The sequence below is a fragment of the Cataglyphis hispanica genome, chromosome 4, assembly GCF_021464435.1.
Source record: "Cataglyphis hispanica isolate Lineage 1 chromosome 4, ULB_Chis1_1.0, whole genome shotgun sequence".
In the NCBI taxonomy this organism is placed as follows: domain Eukaryota; kingdom Metazoa; phylum Arthropoda; class Insecta; order Hymenoptera; family Formicidae; genus Cataglyphis; species Cataglyphis hispanica.
The window spans coordinates 3,625,887-3,652,329 of NC_065957.1; the positions used below are offsets into that span (position 1 = coordinate 3,625,887).

Here is a 26,443-nt window from a genome sequence, read left to right on the forward strand (position 1 = left end):
ATGTTGTTTCGACTGGTCATCGCCTCTTTCCCTCTCCTCCTCTCTTCCCTTCTCCCTTCTCCCTTTCTACCGAGATACAACATCGTGGAACTATTACGAGAACCGATTTGGAAAGAAGAGGCGTCGGTATTAATTGGCGGACAAGGAATACGGTGGCGGCGGCGACGATGTTCCGTCGTCTTCTAGCCACTTCTTTGAGGACGTTTTTTCATGCTCGCCGCATGGTGACGACGAAGACGACGACGTTCTCTCATTGCAGCTCTCTTTCCGCGCTTCGAACAGAAGAGACCAACGGGAATGTAGCTCACTCTCTCTCTCTCTCTTTCTCTCTCTGTCAGAGTATATCCTCGACCGCGTATACCGCGCGTACACCACGTACCACGTATACCGCGTCCACACATACGTACACGCCGCGGTCGTCGCGGGGAAGAGCGCGCGTAGAAAGGTATAATAAAGGTAGGGTAGAGTATACCAAGTCCGCGCGGACTTGACGGTCGGCTGTCAAGCGGCGCGAGAGGGAAGCCGGCATTGGTCGGCGAGCGGCGTTCTTCCGGTCGTATTGGTCTTTTTCACCACTCGACGACGCCTCTTTATTCGGTTGAGGGCGTCGCCGTGCATTTTTATGCACGCAGGTTGGCCGCGTGGCGCCGAGCGCGGCTCTTATAGGCGCATCTCGCGAATCTCGAGACTCAGTCCGCGCGGACACCGCCGGACTGCTAGTACCGTCATCGTCGTCGCTGCTGCCGTTGCCGCTGCTACGAGGCCGAGGTTAAGACGCCTTGGCAATCAAGTAGAACCTCGGGCAAGCAAGCAGGGCCGGTTACAGCGTCGCATCGGTACACGAACACAGAGAGAGAGAGGGAGAGAGAAAAAGCGTACACGAAGGCGGCCATATTTAGAGAAGGAAATCAGCGAAGAGCATTTCGCGCCGCGTACCACCGAGCTACTTCTCTTCTCTGCCGCCTCTCCATTCCACCACACAACGACGACCACTACCACCACCTTATCGTCTCGCTCTCGTTCCCCCCAGCTTCGGTTCGATCCTCCACACCCGGGGGCTCTTTCCGCAGCCTGTCGCTCGGATGGATTTGACGGATGAAAAGCAACCGGTCGTGTTTTTCTCGCGCGCATTCTCTCCGGTAGCTTTTCCGCCGCCGATACTTCGCCGCGACGAATGTTAACGGGTAAGGGGGCGCGAAATAAGTCACGTACGTTTTTTACGTATAACGCGACGCTCCAGCGCTAATAACGAGTCGTCCCTCGTCCCGCCGCCCCCTCTTCCAAGCGAGAGAAAATGCTTACGGACCTTTTTTTCGCGCGCAAACATACACACGCGAATGTCAATGGTATATACGCGCGCGTAATCACGCACAGAGAGAGAGAGAGAGAGAGAGAGAGAGAGAGAGAGAGAGAGATGGCTCGGAGCGGAGAGCTTTCCGAGAGATTTTTTTTTTCAGTTCCAGAGTCATTGCCGTCCGTTGTCGCCGTCGGCGTCGATTCGACGAAGCTCGAGAGAGAAAGAGCTGTTCGAAAGCTTTTCTCGCGTCACATCTACACCGAGCATAACGCGATTTCTTCTTTGCGATTGCTTCTTTCCCTCCATCATGTGTTTCACAAATGCACGATTCCATCATTTTTCTAATATGCCATCCGGAGATCACGATTCTTATTTATTTCGCCGCAGACATCATTGACGTTCGACGATGTTCGTACGATTTGAATCGGCGACACTTTGGCTAACAGAATATCGTTTTAAAATTGATCAAAAAATCCGCAGTCGATAAACTGTGGAAGACGCATTCTTACTCACATACGCATTTAGAAATGATAAATACCCGGTACGGAAAACTGGAGACGAAAGGAAGAAAGCTCCATCGATCGATCAAAGCTCGCTCATGCGATTCGAATAGGGAAAATAATTTTAGAAACGAGAGCGTTTGAAAAGCGACAAACCGGAAATATCGTCGAGAGAACGCTCGACGAGTTACATCTCGCGTTCGCACGCGTATGCGTCGCGACGGCTCGGGTATCGCGCGCCGATTTACGACCGAGCCAATCGGCAATCGTTACAAACACGCTTGGCAAGAATAATACCAATTAAACACGTTTTTCGACGAGTCAACTGCACGTCGCGCGATCGCGCGTATCCGGTTCGTCGACGAGAGCGACAAAGTTTTTCAGCTCGAAATATTTTCCAGAGCGCATTGTGCGTCAGCCAAACGGACAAGCGCATCATCATCGAAACCGAATTTGCACACGAGTGACAAAATATCTTTTTAATATTTTTATTACACATACGTTGTATAAAATATATGTATTATCCCTGAAAATTTACCCCTTAAAAAAAAAAAAGCGCCAAGTACACGCGTCAATTGTGAAAAATAGTTACATGTATTTACAGAAGTGTTATTTTAAATCGTATAAAAAAACTGTTCTATAAATTAATTTAATTGAAGTAAAATATATCCTACAAAAATAATGTGATAGCATCAAAAAATATCAAGATTAAAAAATAGTTAAAATAATTTGCAGAACAGTTTTTTTATGATTTAAAATAATATTATTTTGTGTTAATTAAAATAATAATATTTTATAAATATATGTAATATAAACTTTTTCATGATTGCGCATGTACTTGGCGCTTTCTTTCTTTAAAAAATTAAGATTTTAGGGATTATATATTTAATTTTATTTGACTTTCTCTCTCTCTCTCTCTTTCGAAGACGTTTGATTAACAGCTGATTCTAAAGAAGAATTCTGTTTTATTTACAATCTCTTTTTCTCTCTCTGTTTGTTCAGTATCACAAATAATAGTGATGCAGTTAATTCCCGATAATTGTTGCAAAAGCCCGTATTGTGATACTTGTAGCGAGTGATCGTAAGATCTCGATAGCAATGTGTATGATCGATACTAAAGTCTGAAAGTGAATATTGACCGATAAAGGATATCGATAAGATCGAAAAACAAGAATGAGACACGTTCTTATCCCTACAAAAATAATCCGAATAAGTAAAGATTGAACACGTTTCGAGCACGTACATATCGAGAATACTATATCACTGGATCTTAATCCGTTTACAAAATATTATACTTAATATTGTGCGCGGATGTTGCGCAATATGCTTTTACAAGATAACGCTAGCGATAAATAAAAATTGGTAAGCTTGCGCGAAGGCAGTTCTGGACCCGCTCTCAAGAGTCAGCGAGATATGAGTATTATCAGTCACTTATGTTGCTCTCCGCGCATATGCGTTATCTTTTTAAGTCATACGATTCTTTTGAAGCTTCGTCCGAGCGAAACGCTGATAATATTCGCGAGATAGAAAAAGGACAGTATATTATTGCCTGTCAAACGAAATGTAAATGTATCAATTTTTATTTTGTATTCCAAGATATTAATTTTTTAATATTTTATAGAATTCTAACACGTGTATCCTAAACCTAAACGATCCCTAAATTTTCGAGTTCTTTTCGCTTTCGTATTTGTTCCTTCTCGAATATCCCCCGCTTTTTACCTTCCATTTTCCTAGCTTCTATCTCTCTCTCTTTTTCATATAATATATTATATATCTCATAAAAAATGATCATTGCTTCATGGTATATATGAACATTTCACACTGTCAGAGGTCTAAGCTCTCAGAATTCCCTGCCTGTTACGGATACTCTGAAAAGTTCTTGTCTCGACTCTTAGTAGATAAAAGACGTATGCGGCACGTGGAACGATAATGATGTCTTTTTCTTCTATTTCAATACAGATATCTGGTCCTTTTTAAGACGCAAATCGTTTCTTTTTTGCATCCTTTACTTTCCAATACGCAATACATCCTTGAATTATTTTCCTCATTATTCAAAAAGATCTCTTTTTGAAGTTGTTCGATTACGAGTTGAAGGATTCTCTTTGAACACGATTTATCATAATTCATAAATTATTAGCTCCCTTCGACGATTTTCCTCGTAATTCTTCATATTTCTCGCGCTGGATTAAAACAAGCGGATAATCGAGAGAGATTCGTTTGAACTTCTAATCACATGGTCTCAATCTCTATACTCTATAGAATATTTTCGGGATATTTTTTTTTACGGTAGGTCTGTGACGAAGCACGTGGAGAATATCCCGGGGCGACACCTAGCGTCCGGAAGGTGGCGGGACGAACGCTTCTTGGCGATTGGCAGCGACGACGACGGCGGCAGTTCATCAGTTGACACACACGCGCCGTTGGATGTGGATCGCTTCGCGCAACTATTATTGTATCAGCTGTGTAACGTGTCTTTCGACGATGCGCGATTCACAAATATTTTACATATGTGTGATATTGCATAACGGGTGTTCGTACGAATCGTCATTGTGAATTAAAATTTAATTCCATAGTGTGTGATGAACGTGTGTTAATACCTCGCTGTTTTTTTTACCTCGCGCGGCTGTGATGAGTAACGGTGAGAATATCGTTTCCTGGTTTCTGGACGAAGTGCGGTAGTGACATAGTAGCAAAACTTTTGGAATAATATGTATTCTAGTGCCGGTATCAACGCGGCAGCGGTAGCCGTGGCAGCAGCTCGACATCCGGTACGAATCCAAATTTTTTTTCCATTTTTTACGAATAATATCATTGGATGTGAAAATAAGAACGGGATCGTTTCCCCTGATGATTCTCCAAAATGCGTTTGGAGTCGCAAGATTCCTTTCCTAGAACATGAACACATTATTCTCGTTTCGATTGCCTTACCAAGCGCACTGCCTTTGAACGGAAGCGGATTTCAATATTCAATCGATCTTTCTTTTATAAAAATATCGAGATATTATTAGCTTTTGAATTATAAAAAATTAAAGTAATGGTAATGTAAAGTTTGTTGAAAATTAAATTTTAGAGAATCCAATAGATAATAAATATTTTTTAATTTACATTGGAAAGAATTTTAATTCGAGAGCTTCCTAATTACAATATATATATATATATATATATATATATATATATATAGTGTTGAAAATTAAAAAGAATTGTGATAATTTTTAACATTAACAAAAAGTTGATTTAAAACTGAGCAAAGTATTGACAGAAAATGCATTTAAGATTTTTAAGATATCGAAGGTTTTTTCAAAATGGCATCTTACAATTCATGTAATTTATAACGGTTATACACAAGAAGAAATAACGAATTAAACGGAAAATAAATAAATCATTTGTCTAAGGAAAAAAAAATTTATAGCGGATAATAAATATAAGCTGTAGATATATTTTCTAGATAGTAAAACAAATCGATCAGTCACGGTTGAACATAGTCTGGTCATTGTCCTATTTTGTCGTATTGAATTGGAGTGAAAACTTTCCTTTGTGATTATGATACTTATTTGTAAAGAGCTTTTATTTCTTTGTGCGTATATTTTTTGGAGATACATTCAAAATTAAATTTTACGGATGTATCTTAACACTGTAAAAATATCTTTTCTTATTTTTTCATGTTTTATGTTTCTATTATATATCCATTCATTCTGATGCACTTTATACCTTTAGACTTGAGGAAAATTAATCTTTCTATAATAATTAATCATAAAGAAAATTGTGTTTTTTACTTACCTTGTCTTGTGTCTATAAACTGCGCTAACTTTGAAGTTAATCGACCGATATTTACTCACCACATATATAGTTATTATCAGATACACATCGCTCGTGCCTATGAATCGCATTATTTCTTCGCTGTCAACGTCGCTCTCGCAGAGTAACGAGATAATTAAAAAGTAGCGGCGGCGAATTAACGTTTTCCAAGCTGGCGCGCGAAGCTTAAGCCACAATAAATTCTTTCCGGCGATTATTTATTTTCCTCCCGATTCTCCCCCATCTCTCTAATGCTTAATAGTCCCGCGTTCACGCACGCACGCACGCACGCACGCACGCACGCACGTATAGGTCTCCGCGCTAAATATCTGTACGCAACCGTGTATAAATACGTACCGAATGAAATTGACCCACACGCGTTATACAAGGGGCGGGGGCGTAAAAGGAGGAGTGAGGGGAAGGGCGAAACGCGCGCGCGAACAGAGCCGAGCGCGACGACGGAAAAATATTTGGCTGCCGAGCAAATTTTCATTCGACTGTAAACACCCGGCGAGCCGAAGCGGAAATGCTCGTACGCAAACGACGAAAATAAATCTATATATCGCGACGCGCGGGGTGGCGAGGTGAGGGGGAGGGGGGAGGGGAGAGCCGAAGCCGCCTCCGCCCCCGGTATCCGCAATTACGTTATATCTGTAGCTATACCATCGGGCGCGCACAACGATTAACCGCGCGCCTTCCCCTCCTCCCGCCGCTCTTCCCTGCCGTCCGGTGGAGCGAAAAAAAAAAGTCAAACGAAAAAGTGGGAAAAATAGATACACACACGGAAAAAAAAAAGCCACGTCGCGTAAAAATGGATTTGCTCTCTCGTTGCTGTCGCGCGGCGATAACGAACCGCCCTGGAAGATTTCCAAAGCGGGCGCACCGATATCCGAGACTCCGCAACAGATTTCCCTACATCGAGAAATTTCACTCAAATAAAACGTTAACCTTATTCTCTCGTCGTCTCTGAAAGTACATATTAGCATTAACGGCGAGGCGACTGAGCTTTGCTTCTCGGATGAGACTCTTGAGAGAAAAGATGGGATTATTCGCGGATGATTGGTCAATTTAAACAATAATGTCTATTTATATATTTTCTTATGCGCATTAAAGATATAAAAAAGAAAAAGTAAAAGATATATCTACTCATATTTCTTTTTCATTCGTGCCATTTTTGTTTGTACTAAATGCTTTCACAAACGCGCGCGTGTGGTGATAATCTCATTAGTGTTCCGCCAACGACGACACGGACCGATCTCCCGTTGTAATTATTTCCCAGCGTGACGCGAGAAGGAAGAGACGGGAACAAAATTGAAATCGAGACGAGAAAGAGAGAGAGGGAGAGAGAGAGAGAGAGAGAGAGAGAGATAGGGAAAGGGAGAGAGAGAGAGAGAGATGGCGAAATGATATCGCTCGCGCACCACGAAATTTGCGGGCCGCGCGGGCTCGCGCGCACTTCCGCAAAACCGCAATATGCATTGGTAATTACACCGCGATGAATTACACCGCGGAATGAGCGAAGCCTGTTACGTGCAATTGGCGCGAGCATTATAAATCTCGTCACGTGCAAACAGTTGGCCACCTCGTCTCTCCGATCTCTTTCTTTCATTAACATTCGTCCGACGAAAATCTTAGACGAGGCGAGCGACGAAACTTCCGCAAACGAGACTCGACATGCGTCATATTTTTTTTTTTTAACGCGACCCACATTCTACGACTTTAATCTATTATTACGCGCAGTGACGCGCAACGTGGACACTCAATTAAATCTCGACGATACGCTTTCAATTTTCCAAAGAATGTCGTCGTTATGTATGTAAGCCATGCCCAAGATCGAGTCACGTATTTATATGACAGTGACAAATTTACTAATTATCGGGAAACGGTCGCGACCGACGCTCTCGATTAATTCGCGTCACGTGATCTGAATCGCGAAGGGACGAAAATAGAGGTTAACGGTAATGTAAGTTACTTATCTCTGTCGCAGTCAAACTATCGAACGACTCGGCGCTTTTGAATGTCGACGTCCTCACCGACGCTTTCGATCTGTGGCGACGATTGCTGTCCCTTCTTAGCATCGTTGTCGACGTCGTCGTCGTCGTCGTCGTCGTCGTCGTTGACGCTCCGGTGCTTGACCGAATTGACACAGGCGGTGGTTATTGGCACTCTGCAGGGCCGCCAGGGCTGTTTACGTACAAGCTGTACAAATATTATTTCCGGGCAAACCAGCCCGTCGATCATTACGAAACCCCAGGCGGAAAGTTTCAACGGATACCCCTCGTCCGGTTCCCTCGCCCTCTCCCTTTTGTACACACACATACATACATACGCGCGCGCGTATACAAACAGAATTCTTATTGTAACGTTGAGTCCTTTAAACCGACTGTCTTATGTCCCATGGAACGACTGGCTCTTAGAAATTAGATCTATTGCCTAGATTGACTCGAGGACTTTCGAGGTTTTGTATTTAGAAATATATCTATATATCTTATTGATCTTTGTCAAGCCGATTAATACGTTCGTACACATACCCCGCGATAAAGAGATAACACATATCCCACAATATATCATTAGTTGATATAAATTTGATAAAGGAGTAACATTCATGGCTCGACACGTTTGCCATACGTGTTACGTACTAATTTTAAATAATAAATTAAATCTGCTTGTGTTTTGGCAGTTGTTTATAAGTTCGAGTCCTGAGCTCGAAATAAATATAAACAGTAGCGATAATTATATAATAATATCAAAAATGTTTTGCTTTCGATAAAAAATTATTTAGCTATTCGAAACATGTCTAGTATGTTATTTTGTATTTAATCTTACATTCGTATTTCATACACGTATGATGCTATAAATAGAGATAAATTGAAAACCATATGAATGCACGTATAAAATATAAGAGATAAAATTCCTAGCCCGGTTTTAAATTGTTCATTCATCGAAATTATTAATGCTGACGTTACAATGTATTTTGAAATGGAAAATAAATAGGACTTTACGAAAAAAATACATATCTAGGAGTAACGTCAAATTCGTCTTCTAAAAAGATATGACAGCTGACGTATAAACATACAATGTACAAATTATTTACCAAAGCAAATATTTAAAAATTAAACACATAATCATTATTAAACATAAAGAAGCTCGTTTATAGTTTTTACACAATCCGACATAAAAAAGAAAAATAATATGAAATTTTTTCGATGAAAATAATTTAACGCTGATAGACAATATGTAAATTATGTTATTTTCATAATTTGTGAATAAAAAGATATATTAAAATAATAGAAATTCTTAATAAATTTATATTCTTAATAATTTTAATAAAAATTCTTAATAAACAATTTATCTTTCAACAAAATATAATATACATATGCAGGCATATCTCACGTACGCACAGATACATACAAAGTTGTATAGCGATCCTTTCAAATATAAAAAGAAATTAAATGTTTTAATGCTTAGAGTCGTATAAGATCTGAATATAATCGAAAACTGTTGAAAGAGAGAATTAGCAAAAAACTGTCTATGCAAAAAGAAGACAGTTTTAATATAATCCTGTTTTTATATCTACCTCTCCATTTTACAATATATATCACGTCAAGTTTTTTGTCATATCTTTTTTATGCCTGTTATTTTTACTACCTTGCTATCTAGCTCCTATCGAGATGTAATAAAATTTCTCTTTCTCTCATCATCGAGTTTATGATTAATTAGTATAACAGAGCGGAGGAATTTCTCGAGTACGCCAAGATTTCTATCGTCGAAGACGAGCATTGTGATCCCGCGAAGGTGCATTTAGTTATTTAATTAATCGTCGCTAATCAATCTGAAAGAACGTCTCCCTGATCGAGATCGTAATTCATGATTTAATTGACGACATCTTCCAATTTAAGACCTAGAGTCATCAGATAAAAAGTAATAAATGCTCGCCCGACTGTTCAAACCACTCTCTCACTGATGAGTTTTCTGAAATGTATTTTAGTTGGAAAATATTGACATTAGACTATGTGTGTAGCGATTCGTAAACATAATTAGATGATGACGACACGGTAAATAAGAAACGTTCCAGTACACGCGATGCACGTGTAAATGATGCAAAATCGGACTGATGTTAATTGCGACCGTTAATTTAGTCATAAAATTATATATTTAGATCATCGCTTTATCTCGGAAAGTTTCCCTTTCTTTCATTAATCTTAAATACATAATTAAAAAAAAATCTTACATTAACGTAATAACATGAATTGTAAACAGTTGTAAGGAGAAACTTGACGATAAAAAAAAAAAAAATAATTACGATCGAGCACGAGGAACGCTGCAAACTGAATTGCGAAAATTTCGCCTCGAGAATTAGCGATTTTTTGCTAAGAGGAGATTGACCTTGTCGCGCGAGCGTTACTAACGTTGCATCGGCTGCCGTCTCACACGAAAAGAAAAGGAAAAGAAAAAGAATTGCAACCGTGTGTATACGCACATGTGACGCGCGACTTGACACGTGTAACTTCGGCGGGTCGGGCGAGCGCGCGCACGCGCTTTATATCCCGTGTGCACTGTTCACAATAATGAGGAGTTTGCACAGACCGGGATCCCGACGTTCTTCAAACAGCGAGAGCAACGACAAACAGCCCTATATGGACGGATGGACAAACACGATGTATGCGTTCGTGTTCGTGCTCAGCTCGCTCGCTCGCTCACTCACTCACTCACTCACTCACTCGCTCGCTCGTTCGCTCGTTCGTTCGCGTCCACGTCGTCGGATCGGCGCTAACCTGATGCGAACGCGACGCCGAGTACCTTTACCTCTACGAGAGAGCGAACCGAGGCTCTCTTTACCCTTCTCGCCGCCGCTGCGGAAACTATCGACCATCACCCTCGCTCAACAAGCACCATAAGCGATATGCTGGCTAACATTTGCCGGGCTAAGCACACAAATACGATACAGTGATGTTTGCCCGGCATACCAGTGGTGCTTGATCGTGTCACCGGATACCATCGGCAATGCCGCTTTTATAACGGGTTCATTCTCGTCTCGGGGATCGCGGAGAAGATTTATGAATTTTCGGACGGAGATGATACGCGATGCGATATTACGAGACCGCTAAATCTTCACAAGTAGGAAAGAGAGAGAGAGAGAGAGAGAGAGAGAGAGAGAGGGGGGAGAAACGCATCGAGCACGGCAACGTGCGGCATGTGCCGTCCTGGCGCATCCTGGCGTGACGGTCGGGTCAGCTGGTCGGTGGTTTGCGAACTATCTCAATTTGCCTAAGCCGCAACCACGGCGACCGCGAAAACCGCAACTTCCCTCGTCGTGGCCACCTTTGGCCGCCTCGCACTCTCCCTTCCTCCTGTCCGCAATTCCTCTCTTCCTCTTGCCGCAACCTCCATCCGACTATCCGTTTCCTCTCCGTTTACCTATATATATATATATATATATATATATATATATATATATATATATATATATATATCTTCCTTTCTTCTCACGCTCGCGCCTATTGTTGTTATTTTCTCGAAACCGGCACATTCTTTACTCTCGCGGGTTTCAAGAATTTAACGAGCAACTTGATCGTGCAACTTTCGACCGCGCGCTAGGTAGCTGAAACGGAAAAGGTCGAGCGTCTTTGACTTCTTTTTTCTCCGAGTAGCGAATCGTTGTTTTAGAATCAAGTATTCATTCATTGTGTTAAGTTCAACGTATGTCATTAGCTCGGATGAAGAAGTCGTACGATGTTAACCTCACGTGGCGTGTAGACAAATATCACATCGCTCGCCGTGATGTAATTTACGGATTCGCCGAAGGACACGGATGTGCGCATATACATATCGTCATTAACGATATACATATATTTATGTGCATATATACACACACATGCGATCGCGTGCGCGTGTATTCGTACACGACGAAGTGCAGGCTCATAGTTTCGGTTGTAGCGTGTAATCCTCGCGGACACCGCAAACATGTAATTAACACTTGCTCTCTCATGCGCGCGCGCGCGCAGAGTGAGAGAGAGAGAGAGGGAGGGAGAAAGAGTCGTTGTTGCAGCATGGCTCACATGGGCTGAGAGATCGCAACCGACAATTGCCGAACGGGGCCTCGGCCTCGTGTAATCGCATATGCACGTGTCTCGTTGTGTGCGTCTACATCTACCACCGTCCACCCTCGCCCCCTCCCCTTCAATCTATCGTGGACCTCGTATCACTTTCGCTCGCACCCCTGCCCTTTCGCGGTCGAACAGCTGTACGGAGTTAATTATTCAGGACGAGAGGACGTAGATCTCGAGAGCTAGCCACGCGCGAATCGATCCGCCGGCGTTTCTGGGACACGATCAATATATCTATATGTATATATTGCTAGATCAAGTTCGCGACTAACAGAGGATTCTGTCTTTCTTTGTCCGCAGGGTCCGCCGCAGCCTGGTCAATCGTACAAGTGCACGATCAGCGAGTCCTGTGACAGGATCAAGGAGGAATTCAATTTCTTGCAAACGCAATATCACGCGTGAGTATTGGACGTTCTTATCGTAATCTTATCGGTCTCGGGAAATTGTCTGTCATCACTCGGGAAAAAGGTACACGGAGCATATTTTCCTATTCGCGCGCCGCGAGTTCATTCTCTTTTTCCCTCTTGTTTTCCTTCTATTTTCCAACGACGCGGAAGCGCGCGTAAGGATGTAGCGAGTCGTATCGCGCGAGAAAAAAAAAAAGGTCTGGGAACAAGCGCAGCTGCACGCCATCCTATACAACGTGGTTGTGCGCCGGATACGTAATGGCTGCTCGCGAATATACGAACTCGGGCTTCGAGTTTCACGAATACCGGCAAGACGGGTCTTGCATTTTTCAGCAGCAGCAGCTCGCGGATCGAAACTTTTCTCGTTGCTCGACGCGGACTTCTTTCTCTTATTCTTTTTTTTTTCTTTCTTTTTTTTTTTCGTACGCGAAACATATTCCATTCGTAAAGAGTACGCGGTTTTCGCGATTCGCAGTTTTCCTCTCTTACTTTGGATTCTCTCTGTTTCGCCAGCTTATTCAATGCATGTCTCTCCTCGACTCGACTGTTTTTCACATGCGTTTCACGACACGTTTCTTCTTCTTTCTTTCCGCAGGTTGAAGCTAGAGTGCGAGAAACTGGCCACCGAGAAGATCGAGATTCAGCGACACTACGTGATGGTGAGTACGATCATTGCTATGTCGTAAAGTTAGTCGTGTCGGTTAGATGTAACGTTTTCCTCGATTGCCTCTGTGTTTCCTTCCTTTCTCTCTCTCTCTCTCTCTCTCTCTCTCTCTCTCTCTCTCTCTCTCTCTCTCTCTCTCTCTCTCTCTCTCTCCGTTTCTCTCCCCGTCTTCCAGAATAATCATGCTCGCTCGACCGCTAAACCGCCTCGGCTTCTTAGCATTAATTGCATCCTCCAATCGAGGGCCGGGACTGAGCCTTACATTAGCTTGTTGCGCGTAGCATAGTCGGATAATACATATATTCATATATATATATATATATATATATATATATATATATATATATATATGCATGCGTATGTGCGCATCTACTGTGCATAGCTAATGACTCTAAAAGCCAGTGGCTCTCATCGAGTTAGGCTACAACGCGCTGCCTCGCACGTCTAATGACGAAGTATGTAATACGCTTGTGAGGTCGCGACAGCAGTCTACGGCTCATTAATATTCGAGCATCTCCTCTCCTCGTCATCGGTTCACTATCAAGTGGATCATCCTCTACGACACGACAGGCAAAAAAAGCAAGCATACCGCAACGCAGTTATTTATGAATTTCCGAGTGCCGTGAGAGAGAAATATATCGTATCTTTTCGTTTTCGCAGCAGTTTGTTTTTTTTTTCTCGCGACGGAAGTGTGAAAAAAATATGAGCGCATTAAAGAAGTCAAATTTAAATTTAATGTTTAAATAAATTAATATTTTGATAATAGAAGTGTGTGTGTGTGTGTGTGTGTGCTCTTTCTAGCTGCATTTATTTAAATTGACAGCAGTTTCGAAATTGTGTAGCGACGTCTAAAATCTTTCCATATTACGTTGCGTTATTCTTTTAATTAATCTCTTTATTGAACGCCGACCAACGAGCAACGTGATAATTAAATCGAAAGCGCGCAAATTTTATGTCCGTAGCCGTCGACTCATTATGGTTTTAATTCGCCGTCACGTTTTCTCATCGACCTAATCGACGTTGAGGCGCGAGTCACTAGTTTAAACGCAATTAATCTCTGCTTAGTCCATTTGATACGCGAATACTTTTTCCTCTTCTCGATAGCCGCCGTTATCTTCTCGTTAAGGACACGTTAAAAACATTGTTGCATCATCCACTATAAAGAAGGTTATTGCTGCCGGCGAAAGAGTACGTCATTCTGCCGACCAATCTCAACAATCTCCGTTATCGTGCACTTCATCCCCCAGATACTCGTTTCCAGCATCCACCCTCTCCTCTTCTCCGCCTCCTCGCTGTATCTATCTCCTGGATGAAATAACTTACTTACGGCGCAATTAATTCGCTCGTGTAATTACCGGACTAATGGCTCGTAAAATTAAGAACCAGTAACGCGGCCAATGCGCGTTTACATGCATTCATCTCCTCGTCTCGTATTACTCACGGACTCCCGCGTGCGCTCTCTCTCTCTCTCTCTCTCTCTCTTTCTCTTTCTGCATCTGCAACTGCAACCGGCCTCTCAAGTACATTCCGCCGGTAGTTCTCGAGTGCATTATCGCGATTAACGATAATTAATAACGCGTTATCGCGCGTGATTGAAACCGCGTCGGTGTAACGCTCGCTGGGCCGGGAAATCTCTCTGCGATTAAATCGCCATTCTCGGAAAAATTATCCCCATTTCTGATAAAATATTGTAAATCGCACATTGATACATCTGGATTAATTAATGAAATATATCATAAGAAATTTTTCTGTTGCAGTATTACGAGATGTCGTACGGCCTGAATGTCGAGATGCACAAGCATGTGAGTCTGAATGTGAGAATTTTCATTTCGCTTTGATACTATTTCGTCGCCAACAAAGCTTTTCATTTTTCTAAACGTGAATGTTTTTTTAAATATATTTTCTCTTATTTCTACATGCCTCGATATATTATATTAATACATTCTTGTTATGCGGGTTATACGCTTATTATTAAAAATTGCATGCACGCATCTCTATATTTTCTGCATTATTATCTATATTTTATGTATTATTAAGTATATTTCATTCTTTCATCATGTATGGCAATTTTTTTCAATTCTATTTTTTAACTATATTCTATTATTACATTATGCTTCATTTACAGATTCTGTGCGCTATATTTTTCAATTCTATTTATCTTTCGCTAATAATACATTTATAAGTTTTTTCCTATATACTCGGATACTTTTTTCTATATGCTAGAATAAGATAAATTTATCTATTTATCTATTACTCCACGTCTGGCGGAGATTGCCGTTGCACTTCTTGGCCAGGTTCAAAGAACCGCGAAGGTATCTCAAAATTCTCATGGCGAACTGTCGAATTGTCGTCGCGTCGCTGGGAGGGGGCTTGGCTTCGTAAATACGTCTCATTATTCCTTCATCTTATGCTTCGCGTCGCTCGCGGATGCTTTATTCTCGGAATGTACGCGCGCGCGCGCATACACGGTACCTAAGCATCGGCCTGAAGACGATGTGCGCGACGACGCGACGAAAATAGAGGAACGGACGTCTTGTTGACAGCAGATCGTCCCCCGGTCAGAGAAATATGTAGCCAGCCTCGCTCGTTACTCGCGCGTTTAAGGCGACGAGGCGTTAGGCGGTCGTCGCCGTCGTCATTCGACTCGCGCTTTCATTACTCACTCGGGACAGCGTTTCTCCATTCGGGATGTAGCCGGGGGGAAGCTGAGGCTGGACCTAAACTATTACTCGCGCGCGATGTGTTCAACATTCTATCTGGTTTCCGAGAATTCTAATCCGTTTGTCGAGCCCAACGGCTAAACACATTCTCGATACATCAAAGATATTCGAGAGCCGGAGAGAAAATCTCTTTACACGTGTATTTATTTTTATCAATCCTAAACATTCCAGTGTGTGTGCTTTAAAAATAGAAAAATATTAAGTTTTATATTAGATTATTATTGCTCTAACGCACATATTAAAAAATATGTATATATTATATTAAATTATATTTACATACATTTTTTTTTAATATGTTATAACTAATTATTTCATATCTTATTGCACTTTTATATCATGGAGATGTGTATTTTACATTTGTAGATGGAGATATCAAAGAGACTGAACGGTCTTATCGCCCAAATTCTACCATTTCTCTCTCAAGAACATCAACAGCAAGTCGCGACTGCCGTTGAAAGGGCAAAGCAGATTACGGTGACTGAATTAAATAACATTGTAGGAGTAAGTACATGAGTGTAAAGCAAGCGGAAGAAAGAGAAAGAGAGTGCGCGGACAGAGTTCCTAAATATTTTTTAAATTTTCCAATGCAAAAGCAATTTGTCGGATATCTTTTTATTTCGGTGATTATTTCATAACTGTTAATATTTTTCACGGCTTCTATGGCTGGGGACTCTTCTTCATTTCGCAGTGCGAGTCCGATATTGGAACGACGATAAGCGCAACGCGCTTGCGTACGCGATCGAAACGCGAGATTGGCATTCAATAGACGTGTCGCGTATAATTGAGTTCCGAGTTGATTCTCACGCGCATGATTTGAATAACTTCTCAACCTCGTGGCCTCGTTGCTATCGTCCAAGCAAACGTTCGCGTTGAAAAAAAAAGAACTGATATTTAATCTCGAAACGCATTGTGCAAGCCAATCAATGTATAATCAAAACTCTCATTAAGTCACAAGGCAGAATTACGTTTCTTTTTTGACATCGTCAAAAGCATTTATTTTACAATTCTAATATAATGTTCGTTGCATTTATGTATATGTTGACCTATATTTTAACATATCTTTATTCATATATTTTTAGCAAAGCATTTACATACTTCGATAAAGTAAAGCGAAAACATTTTTTACCTTCTCGTGGTTTCACGGATATACTTAATCAAAGTCGTCTTTCATGGCAGAGTGAAAGCGCAAAAGAGTAATCGCTCGGACAAGGTCATTGCGACGCAAACCGCAATCTCGCCAATCTGTCATTACGCGACGCGCGTCGCTGTTACGCAAAATATAATTAGCAGTGCTAGTGTGTTGTGGGCTGTCGAGAAGGGTTCGTGACGAAGGGATTCGTACGACGGGGAAAGTACGGGATGGCGTGGTGGTGGGGTACGTAAAACGCGGTGGGAAAGGGTGCGGCGCCGACCGAAGGGACAATGAAGGCAAATAGACAGAAGCGCTAACCCTCATGAATATGTATTATTCGGTAAACAGAGGTTGAATCAATATTTCGTTTAATAACACCGCGCGAGGAACGTATAGTCCTCCAACCCCCTCATTTCCCTCCATCCCTCCCTTTCATCTTCCTCCCGCTCCCGCCCTGAGGCAAAACGCGATGATGATGGCGTGATTCCGATCCTCTCTTCCCGCTATTTTCTCCGCTCCTCCCCCCCTCGCCCCCCCCCCTCCTCCTCCATCGCTTCGCCACACGTTGCGCGTATTATTCACGGCGCGTTAAACCTCGTTTGGGACTATTACGTTTCATTTCACGCGCCGGGAACGAACACCGCGATTTTCGACGTGTATCTTGTCCGCGAGAGTCGCGCGATTTTTCGATGTTGCGATCGCAGAGATAACACGCGAGGTTTTTTTCTCTGTTGTATGGACGGAATAAAATACTTTTTAAAATATTATCTATATATTTTTGTGAAAATAAATATAGCAATATTTATTATATTTTAAAGTCTTAAACTTATATTTTAAAGTCTCTGGACTTTTCCTCTCTCTCGCTCTCTTTCTATTTTCTTTCATTTAATAATACATTATCGTGCGCGCTCATAATGAAGTTCTTCGAGCTAAATTTGATAGCACATTGTCAGTATTAATTTATCTTCTAGTGAGCCTTTACCATACAACAAAACCACACAACATATATATACACACACACGATCGATTTATGGATGTTATTTTACGTACGCGGTTACAGCAACAGAGGCAAGACATACCGCGGATTCTTCAGCAAATGCACGCTCAGCAACTACCACCGGCGGCGGCGATAGCCGCTCATCCGGGTCTACCTGGACTTCCCGGATTGGGGCCAGCTGGCGGGCTTCCGGTGCCGACTTCCGCGTCCGCGGCTTTGCTCGGCCTCGGCCTGACACCCGGGGCGGTCGCCGCGAACCCAGGCGCGACCGCCGCCGCGCATTCCCTGTCAATGCTTGGCAAGCAGGATATCCATCGCGGTCAGCCGGATGATCTCAAGAGCAATGGCGGTAAGTCTCGACTCTGTTCTGACCATATCTATATTCGATATCTATCTACGCAGCCGCACTGTGATTGCGTATCGTGATTGCATATCACAAAAGTCTCAACTTTTATTTCTAATTATTTTACAAAATTCGCGGTTGTTACTCAATATTATTAGATACTATTTATAGTTTTCTGCGATTAGAAAAAAATATATGATATCTCGCATTAATTTCATTTCGCTTAAGAAATCGAGTATCAACCAGATTATTTATGTATTTTTGTCTTTCGCGATTTATAAATAGAAAAATCTAAAAAGAATAACAAGAACTTGGGATTGTAATTAGCAGCGCAGAATTTATTTTCTTTATTTTATTCTCCTAATTTATTTTGTGAAATTTATATCAGTACATACATTACGAATTTATATGTATATTTATATGTATATTCCGGTACTATGAAAATTTTTGATACAACGATATTTGATATTTATACATAATACCGATATTTTTAAAGGTCTTTTTTAGTACAACAATTTTTTTGCAACAGTAGAGGAGTATACACGCGAAATATAAAACCGGTACCGAAATTATTTTCGTAAAGTTCTGCGATTTTTAACGTATATTCATACACGAGAGCGAGCTGTCCACCAATCGTTATAGAATCGCGAAGATCGGCGAAGGTGTAAAGAAAAAAAAAAAAACATACATATATAGTCAATTCTCGATGATCCCTCTCTCCCTTTTCCTCACCCGGAAAAATCCGGGAAATGTTCAAAGCGCTTTATTACGGATATCCGCTTTCGACAGAGCGGGCGTGTTTGCGTCACCCTGTTAAGCGGACGCGCTAACGGCGGTTTTCAGCGAAAAGCGCACATAAATATGCATGAAGATCATTTATATGGGCACTTCCCTCCCTCCTCTAGATAGATAGCTACTGACCGCCGTTTTACGACGCGGCTCGTTATTAACGGTTTATCGATGCGCGATACTTGATATTAGATCGTTCCCAATATTCCCGCGCGATTTGCGTATCTTATTGTTCTTTTAGATTTTTAGACATATACTAATATGTATACTAATTCTCCGAAGAGTTTTGAATTAATTTTTTCAATTAAAATATTTATTATTAGATAGAAAAGGGGAAAAGGGAGGAGGAGATTCTAATTAGTGGTGTGGTATATTTATGCGGAGAAATCTATGTTTAAATAAACTAATTAAATTTGCAGCGAACATTACACTATGTGCTTTTGTTTTCTTTCAGGTCTAAGCTCGACGGAGGAGAGACACGTGAGTAGCATATTTTCCCATTTTATCACAATGTGAATTATTTAACTTGCACTGTGGCAACATTATGAATTTCAATGAGATTACGAATGTGAACGATTCTTATATTAGTAGCGTAAATGATCATTTAGATATTATTCCTTATTTGTTTATGTTTGTAATGTACAATAGTTAGCTAAAATATGTTTACGCACACACACACACACACACACACACACACACACACACACACACACACACACACACACACACACACATATATATAGATGTTTCGTATACATATACGCGTACATTGTATAGCGAAATATATTACTTTTACGAAATGCAGTAAGAAGTTTTTACGAATGTTTCGTTCACTTTAAAAAGATCCGGAGACTTTGAAGGCATCTTCTTCACATGTCTCTCACAGTCGAGAATAGAATTTATTTTACAGCGCTACAATATACATATACATGCATAAATAAAAATACGAATTTATTGCATTTGATGTAAATGAAAATTGAATGATTTTAATTTAAAAAACTCACAATTATGTAAATATATATTATACATTCTATATATGTAGAAAATTGTGGAATAATACAGCAAAATATTAAAATAGTAATTATACTATATATATAATATAATTCACATCAAATATAATAAGTTTATATTTTTATTTATGCGCGTGAATAAATAAATTGCGCTAAAGGATAAATCCTATTGTATAATCGAAAGAGTGAGGTGTGGAAAGGCCTTACAAAATCTTCTAAAAGTTGATGGAACACAATGACTATGCTGCGCTTTGTGAAAGTAATATATTTTGTTATTCGATGTACATATATATATATGAAACGCGTACGGCTTCTACAATGTACAATGCACTCAACCGAGTGGCACTTATTGCGGCCTCGTGTATTACACGCACATTACGCGCGCGTAACTTGACTCGCACGCGCGTCAAGAGTGCAACGAGCGCTGCTCCAACGTACCTAACGCGTATGAGTGCGTGTGCTGCATATTACAATTTATATTTTTTATGCGCCTAAGGGCGCGAGGAGAGGTGTGTAAAATGGCGAAAATATAGAAGGCAAAGAATGGCAGTGCGTATTATTTTGCTACCGAGTTATTTGCTATACCGCGTTATTAAAAGTAATTTTTATTTCTTTCTTTAATCGCGATTTTACTGGAGAAATAAATTCCTATTTCGTTTATATTATAATTATATAATTAATTGTCGTAAAAAAATAAAACAGTGAGATACGATAAGATTTTTCACCTGTAAGGAAAATATACTAATTAATCTATAAATTACATTCAAGCTTTCAAAAACGGACACGTCTCTCCTCTCGAGGTAATATCGCGCGTCTACATCTCAAAGTCTCGCCGTGTCGCCGAAAAGGTCGAGGAAAAGGAAGACGAGAAAGAATAACACGGGGGAAGGGAGGGAGGGGGTGAAAGAAAGGGTATATCTTATATTACGGGTTTGCCGAGCCTGTAATCATCGCGGGACCGCGAAACGCCCATCGACGCCCTCTCATTCCGCCTCTCGCCATTCTATTTTCTTCTCTCCTCGCTGCGTCCGTGCCGATGCCCAGGCACCACTTTCCTAAGGTACCCTTGGGTCGTGCTTCTTTCCTTACCACGGTTTTTCTTCCCTTCGCCTCTTCTGCCGCGTCAATCGCGTGATGCTCGAGATGCTCCATTCTATAATCATTATCGACTGTCACGGTCGGTCCGCGTGCGCCGCGCTGCATCTCCTTTCGTGTTTTCCTCTTTTTAACTATCGTCTGTTTGTTCGTTTACATGCTCCTCGCGTGTCTCGTCGTACTGAATTCCATTACATTCTATTACGAGTTGACCGATGAGACCGATGAGACCAATTCCGCGCGACGAAGCGTGCCAACTTTTCTCTCGTTGCGCAGAGAAATTCGCGGAAATTTCTTACCGAAATGCATGCTATTATTAGATCCGCTGCGCGAATTCCTTGACACACTGGATATATACATACTTGCTTCACGATAGACGCTATACATCTGCGCTCGCCTATAATTATCATAATTCATAAACATTGACATGATACATATTATCGTCGTAAGCTTGCTACCTCCGAGCGTTTTTTTGTTCTTACATTCTTATTATTTGCGAGTCCTATTTGCAATGTCATGTATAACTCATTCGCTCTATGTATATTTATGTTTGATAAATATACACAACAGCATGCATATCTACTGTTCGAGGAAATTCTTTTTTCGAGCGCACTTAATAATTAAATAAATAAATAAATTTCGCATAACAACATCGGCCAGAGATGCGATTTTATCGCATGTCGTCCTGACGCTTCGCCGCTCGCCAAATTGATATTTCATCGAAAAGCGTCGCGCAGGTGAAAAATCGGCGCAATGCAACGTCGATGAAAGTTAAATTTTAATACGTTCGCGTACGAGTGGATATCGAGAGGTGGGTATAGTAGCTGGTAAAGTCGAAATCGATTATCGCGAGCGTTCGCGTGACGATTGATAATAACCCGCGTCGACGCGGGTAATTACGGTTTTGTCACGTTCGTCGGCGCCACAGGGAATATGTGGCTGATTGTTGTTCCAGCCTGTGTACTTGCCGCGTGGTGTCTGTTGTTAAACGAGATTAACGAGATCCGCGGAATTAACGGGGGAGAGAGACGCGAGAGGCCCGACTGTGTATCCGACTGCTTCTTCGTTCCGCATCGCGTATGTCGGTTTAGCGCCGATCTATCCGCCAACGCAAACATCTACCTTTAAGAGGTTTCTCTGTCGAACATTGTAATGGGATATCTCTCGTGTGAATCGACTTCGCGGTTTTGATACTAGATGTTCTACGTGGTAATCGTAAATTCGATGGAACCATTTATCACGCTTTCAGAAGATTTCATTTAGATTCCAGACAAGATGATATTTAAGACAAGACAATATTCATAAAAATATTATATTAGTATTAAAAATTTACGGAAACTTAAATCTCACAAATATTATTATCTTTTTTAAAAAAATCAATCTTGACAAGACCAATAAAGTTGGCAATCTTATACTCTTGATATTGTCTTGATAATTAAAAATTTTGTCTTGATCTTGTCTTGAATTTCGAGACAAGATAATATCAAGATTAGTCTTGATATCTCGTGCAACCCTAATTTCGTTATCGTGCGTTTTATAGAGAGGCTCGATATCGCCAGCCGACAAATACAGCCGGTCACGTACACCACAAGAGGCCACTCACACTCATCATTCTCACCACTCTCATCACTCGCATAATCATCAGGATCACCCGATAAAGAAAATGAAGAAGGAAGATAAGGATGTGGTGCTCGTAAGTGCTTAATAACAAAAATTACCTTGTTCGTATTTTAAGAGAGTCATCATCATAAGCCGGACTCCATACCATACAATTGTTGACGGTATTGCTCGAGAAACACTTCCAATCTTTATCGATTTTTTTTTTTTTTTGTAAAACGACGGTAGACAATAATTGCTTAGTGGCCAATAACTATCATTTTCAAGATGCAATATCGATCTATCATTTTCAAGATGCAATATCGATCTGCGGAGAATCACGAGTAACACATCTAAATACTTTTCTTATTTTAATATAATTTATATATTTTCTTCAATCTCTTTCTTTCACGATACTCTTCCAGAGAATTTAGAAATTTTGACAAATTATCGAAGATTTTTCTACGAGCAATAATTGTAACGGCGGTTTCTTCATCAGACCGATAATATGTTAGGCGATGCAAAAAATTATATCGCCTCCGAAGGCATAAGACGTGTAATTATCGCGCAGAGTGACGGCGAGAAGAGTGACCAGGATCTAATCGTGGATGACGCAAGCGATGGCCCGCCGAGTCCAATGGCAAATGGCACGTCGTCGCCACGCGAGAACGGCCTCGATAAGGCATCCTCGATAACGGTGCCGTCGTTAGGATCCACCGGCGTGCAAACATCAAAGAGGGACGCAATCGTGGCGCCGTCGCACTCGCCCAGAAGCGGCACCAGTAGCAATGCGAGCACGCCATCGGCTAAGAAGATGGAGGATCGTGAGAAATCATCGACGCCGATCTCCAAGCCGTTGACGCCGACGTCGGGATCGGCAACGATGATCGGCAGCGGTGGGATAAAGACGCCGTCAGTCTCCAGTAAAATGTTGCATCAGGCTCCACCGGTACTGCCTAGTTCTGTGCCGCCACCGACCGCCGCTTACCCAGGTGCGTTGCATTATCCACCTCCTGGCCCGCCGCCGCCTCATAATCTCGTGCCGACCGCGCACGGCCAACATCCGCATATCGATGTTATGGCTTACAACGGTTATGCGACACCCAGGCCGCCTTCCACGTTACAACTATATGACCCACACGCGGCTATAAGGACTTCAGTGGGATCCATCGCCGTACCCGGAGGCAAAACGTGAGTGTCTCGCAGAATTGATGTCAATACTTGCTTCTCATTCTTAATGAGAATTTTTATAATTCGATTTAGGAATGGAATCGATTTAGTTTCTTTTAAAATTCAAATTGCGCGAGTAAAAAATTAATCGATCAAATATAAATTTCTAAATATAAAAACTTGTGCCGTAATCGATAATTAACATAAGATGGGTGAAGAATCATTGTTACGAGACGAAATTATTCCGCAGCGCGTATAGCTACCATGTGCTCGACGGTCAGATGCAACCGTCGCCTTTCCCGCAGGATGCTCTCACCGGTCCAGGCATTCCGCGTAACGCGCGTCAGATTAACACCTTGAATCACGGCGAGGTAGTCTGTGCGGTGACCATCTCGAATCCGACCAAGTACGTTTACACTGGCGGTAAGGGTTGCGTCAAAGTCTGGGACATCGCTCAGACAAGTATGAGCAACGTGAAGCCAGTCTCGCAGCTCGACTGTCTGCAACGCGACAACTATATCAGGTCGGTAAGACTGATAGTGAGATGAATGCGTTTTATTTTTATTCGATGCGGAACGCGTCGAAATGACATCACCGATACTAAAATCGTCACGATCCGCGCTCCTCTAATATAGGTCGGTCAAGTTACTTCCGGATGGAAGGACGTTAATAGTCGGCGGTGAGGCGAGTCAACTAAGTATTTGGGACCTGGCCAGCCCGACGCCGAGGATCAAGGCTGAACTAACATCCTCAGCACCGGCATGCTACGCCTTGGCAATATCGCCAGATTCAAAGGTGTGCTTCAGCTGCTGCAGCGACGGACACATCGCTGTATGGGATCTACATAATCAAGTGCTGCTCAGACAATTCCAGGGCCACACGGACGGCGCCTCATGCATAGATATTTCCGCCGACGGTTTGAAACTTTGGACGGGGGGTCTCGACAATACCGTCCGCTCCTGGGACCTCCGCGAAGGCAGACAACTGCAGCAACACGACTTTTCGTCACAGATATTCTCCCTCGGCTATTGTCCCACCGGCGAATGGTTGGCGGTCGGAATGGAGAACTCGCACGTCGAAGTGTTACATGCTACGAAACCGGACAAGTATCAATTGCATCTGCACGAATCTTGCGTATTGTCGTTGAGATTCGCCTCCTGTGGTAAATGGTTCGTTTCTACGGGAAAGGACAACTTATTGAGTGCATGGCGTACTCCTTTCGGAGCATCGTTATTCCAGGTTAGTATCAACTAGTTAATTTTTTCTTTGTCACTTCTCGATTAATGCGAATAAACAAGTTTTTGAAATGTACATTTGACGCAAATTTCGCGCAAGAAATAAATATTTTTAATTTATCTCAAACCGTGATTATATATCACAGTCTTAAAAATATTAAAAATACAAAAATATAGATGTATAAGAGAAGAAGAATGTTATTTTAAGTTATTTTTTAATTTCGAAATTATGTGTGCGTTTATTTCAAACTCGAAAATTACATAAATTGCCTCGCACCTTTCACGCGGAGGAGAATAAGTACGGCGTTACGCGCGAGACAAGACGGCGAGACAGGCGTCGGGGACGATCGCGAAGCAGCTCATTAAGATGCTATATAATTACGCGATATAAACGAGCCATCGAGTCGTGACTCGATAAGCATAAAAAAAGAGTCTGATTTATAAAAGCTTATGAATAATCGCGCGCTACGCGTTGAGCGTGCGATTTTGTTATCGAACGGATTTCGAAGCGACGGAATAATAGATATCTGTGCTCGTAAATATGTTTACGTTTTTGATGTTTCATAAAACGAGCAAACGAGCCTCGATGCTCTCAAACTTTTATAACGTCCTATCTTTCGTGCTTCTTTTCTCTCTTTTTTTTTCTCGCTCTTGCTTCTTCTTATCTCTATCTCTTTCTCTACCAACGAGCAGCGCGACGTTTAACGGGCTCGCTCGACATATTTATCGATTATATTTACAGTCTAAGGAATCCTCATCGGTGCTCAGTTGCGACGTATCGACGGATGACAAGTACATCGTCACTGGTTCGGGCGACAAGAAGGCCACCGTTTATGAGGTCATGTACTCATGAAGCGTTATCAACTGACTGTCCCTTGGAAACGAAGCGCTTATAAAAGTATGACAGTGTTATTGCTCTTTTCATTATCGTTGTTATTCGTTCATTGACAGGAAAGTGAGATCAAAGCCAAACGGAAGCGATAGATTATTTGATAGATTTTTAACAATCGCACAATTGCAGCAGAATAAAAATTTTAAAACGTGCTAGAGAAACATATGTTTTGACGGGCTGAAAATAACAATTATTTGAAGAACTTTTTTTTTTTGCGATAAATATATTTTTCGGATTACAAAATGCAAAAATTGCCGTCTCTTTCTTTTTTTCATGAATATAGAATTTGCTGAAGTAAATAAAAATATATAATATTGAATCGAGTACTATGCAAACTACTATAGCAAGATTTGAGTACATCACTTGCGAGTTAATGTTTGGGATCGTTATTTATAGATTCTACTGCCGGTTGTTTTATACACAGAGTGAATCTATTTCAGATTGGAATCTATTTCGCTTGGCGCGTATGATCGCTCTTTGATTGTGATTATTCTTGTCCCTCTTATATTTGTACATATTTTGTAAATAGCATGTCTTAATTATATCATGATATTTTTCTACTACCCTTAAGAGTGAGATGAAGGCGTACATGAAAAGAAAAAAATTGTAAATATATAAAAATTAAGAATTTCACAGAGGTGGAGTGCAAAAATCCATCTCAATAAATGACGTATGATAATTAAAATAAAACAAT

At 41.4% G+C, this 26,443-nt stretch overlaps 1 protein-coding gene across 3 annotated transcripts; it reads left to right on the plus strand.

The window, feature by feature from the left end:
• Positions 1-4,186: 4,186 nt before the first annotated feature.
• LOC126849310 (protein groucho-like) lies at positions 4,187-26,443 on the plus strand. 3 transcript variants are annotated; one of them, XM_050591016.1, is made up of 12 exons: positions 4,187-4,565; positions 12,000-12,097; positions 12,702-12,765; positions 14,528-14,584; positions 15,854-15,991; positions 17,683-17,968; positions 19,206-19,231; positions 22,397-22,549; positions 23,024-23,643; positions 23,873-24,145; positions 24,258-24,861; positions 25,600-26,443. In XM_050591016.1, the coding sequence occupies exons 1-12, from the start codon at positions 4,506-4,508 to the stop codon at positions 25,708-25,710; spliced, it is 2,490 nt and encodes an 829-aa protein (XP_050446973.1). In that variant the 5' UTR covers positions 4,187-4,505; the 3' UTR covers positions 25,711-26,443. The 3 variants fall into 3 exon arrangements, with proteins under 3 accessions (XP_050446973.1, XP_050446974.1, XP_050446975.1); XM_050591017.1 differs by having other exon boundaries at positions 14,528-14,572; XM_050591018.1 differs by lacking the exon at positions 14,528-14,584.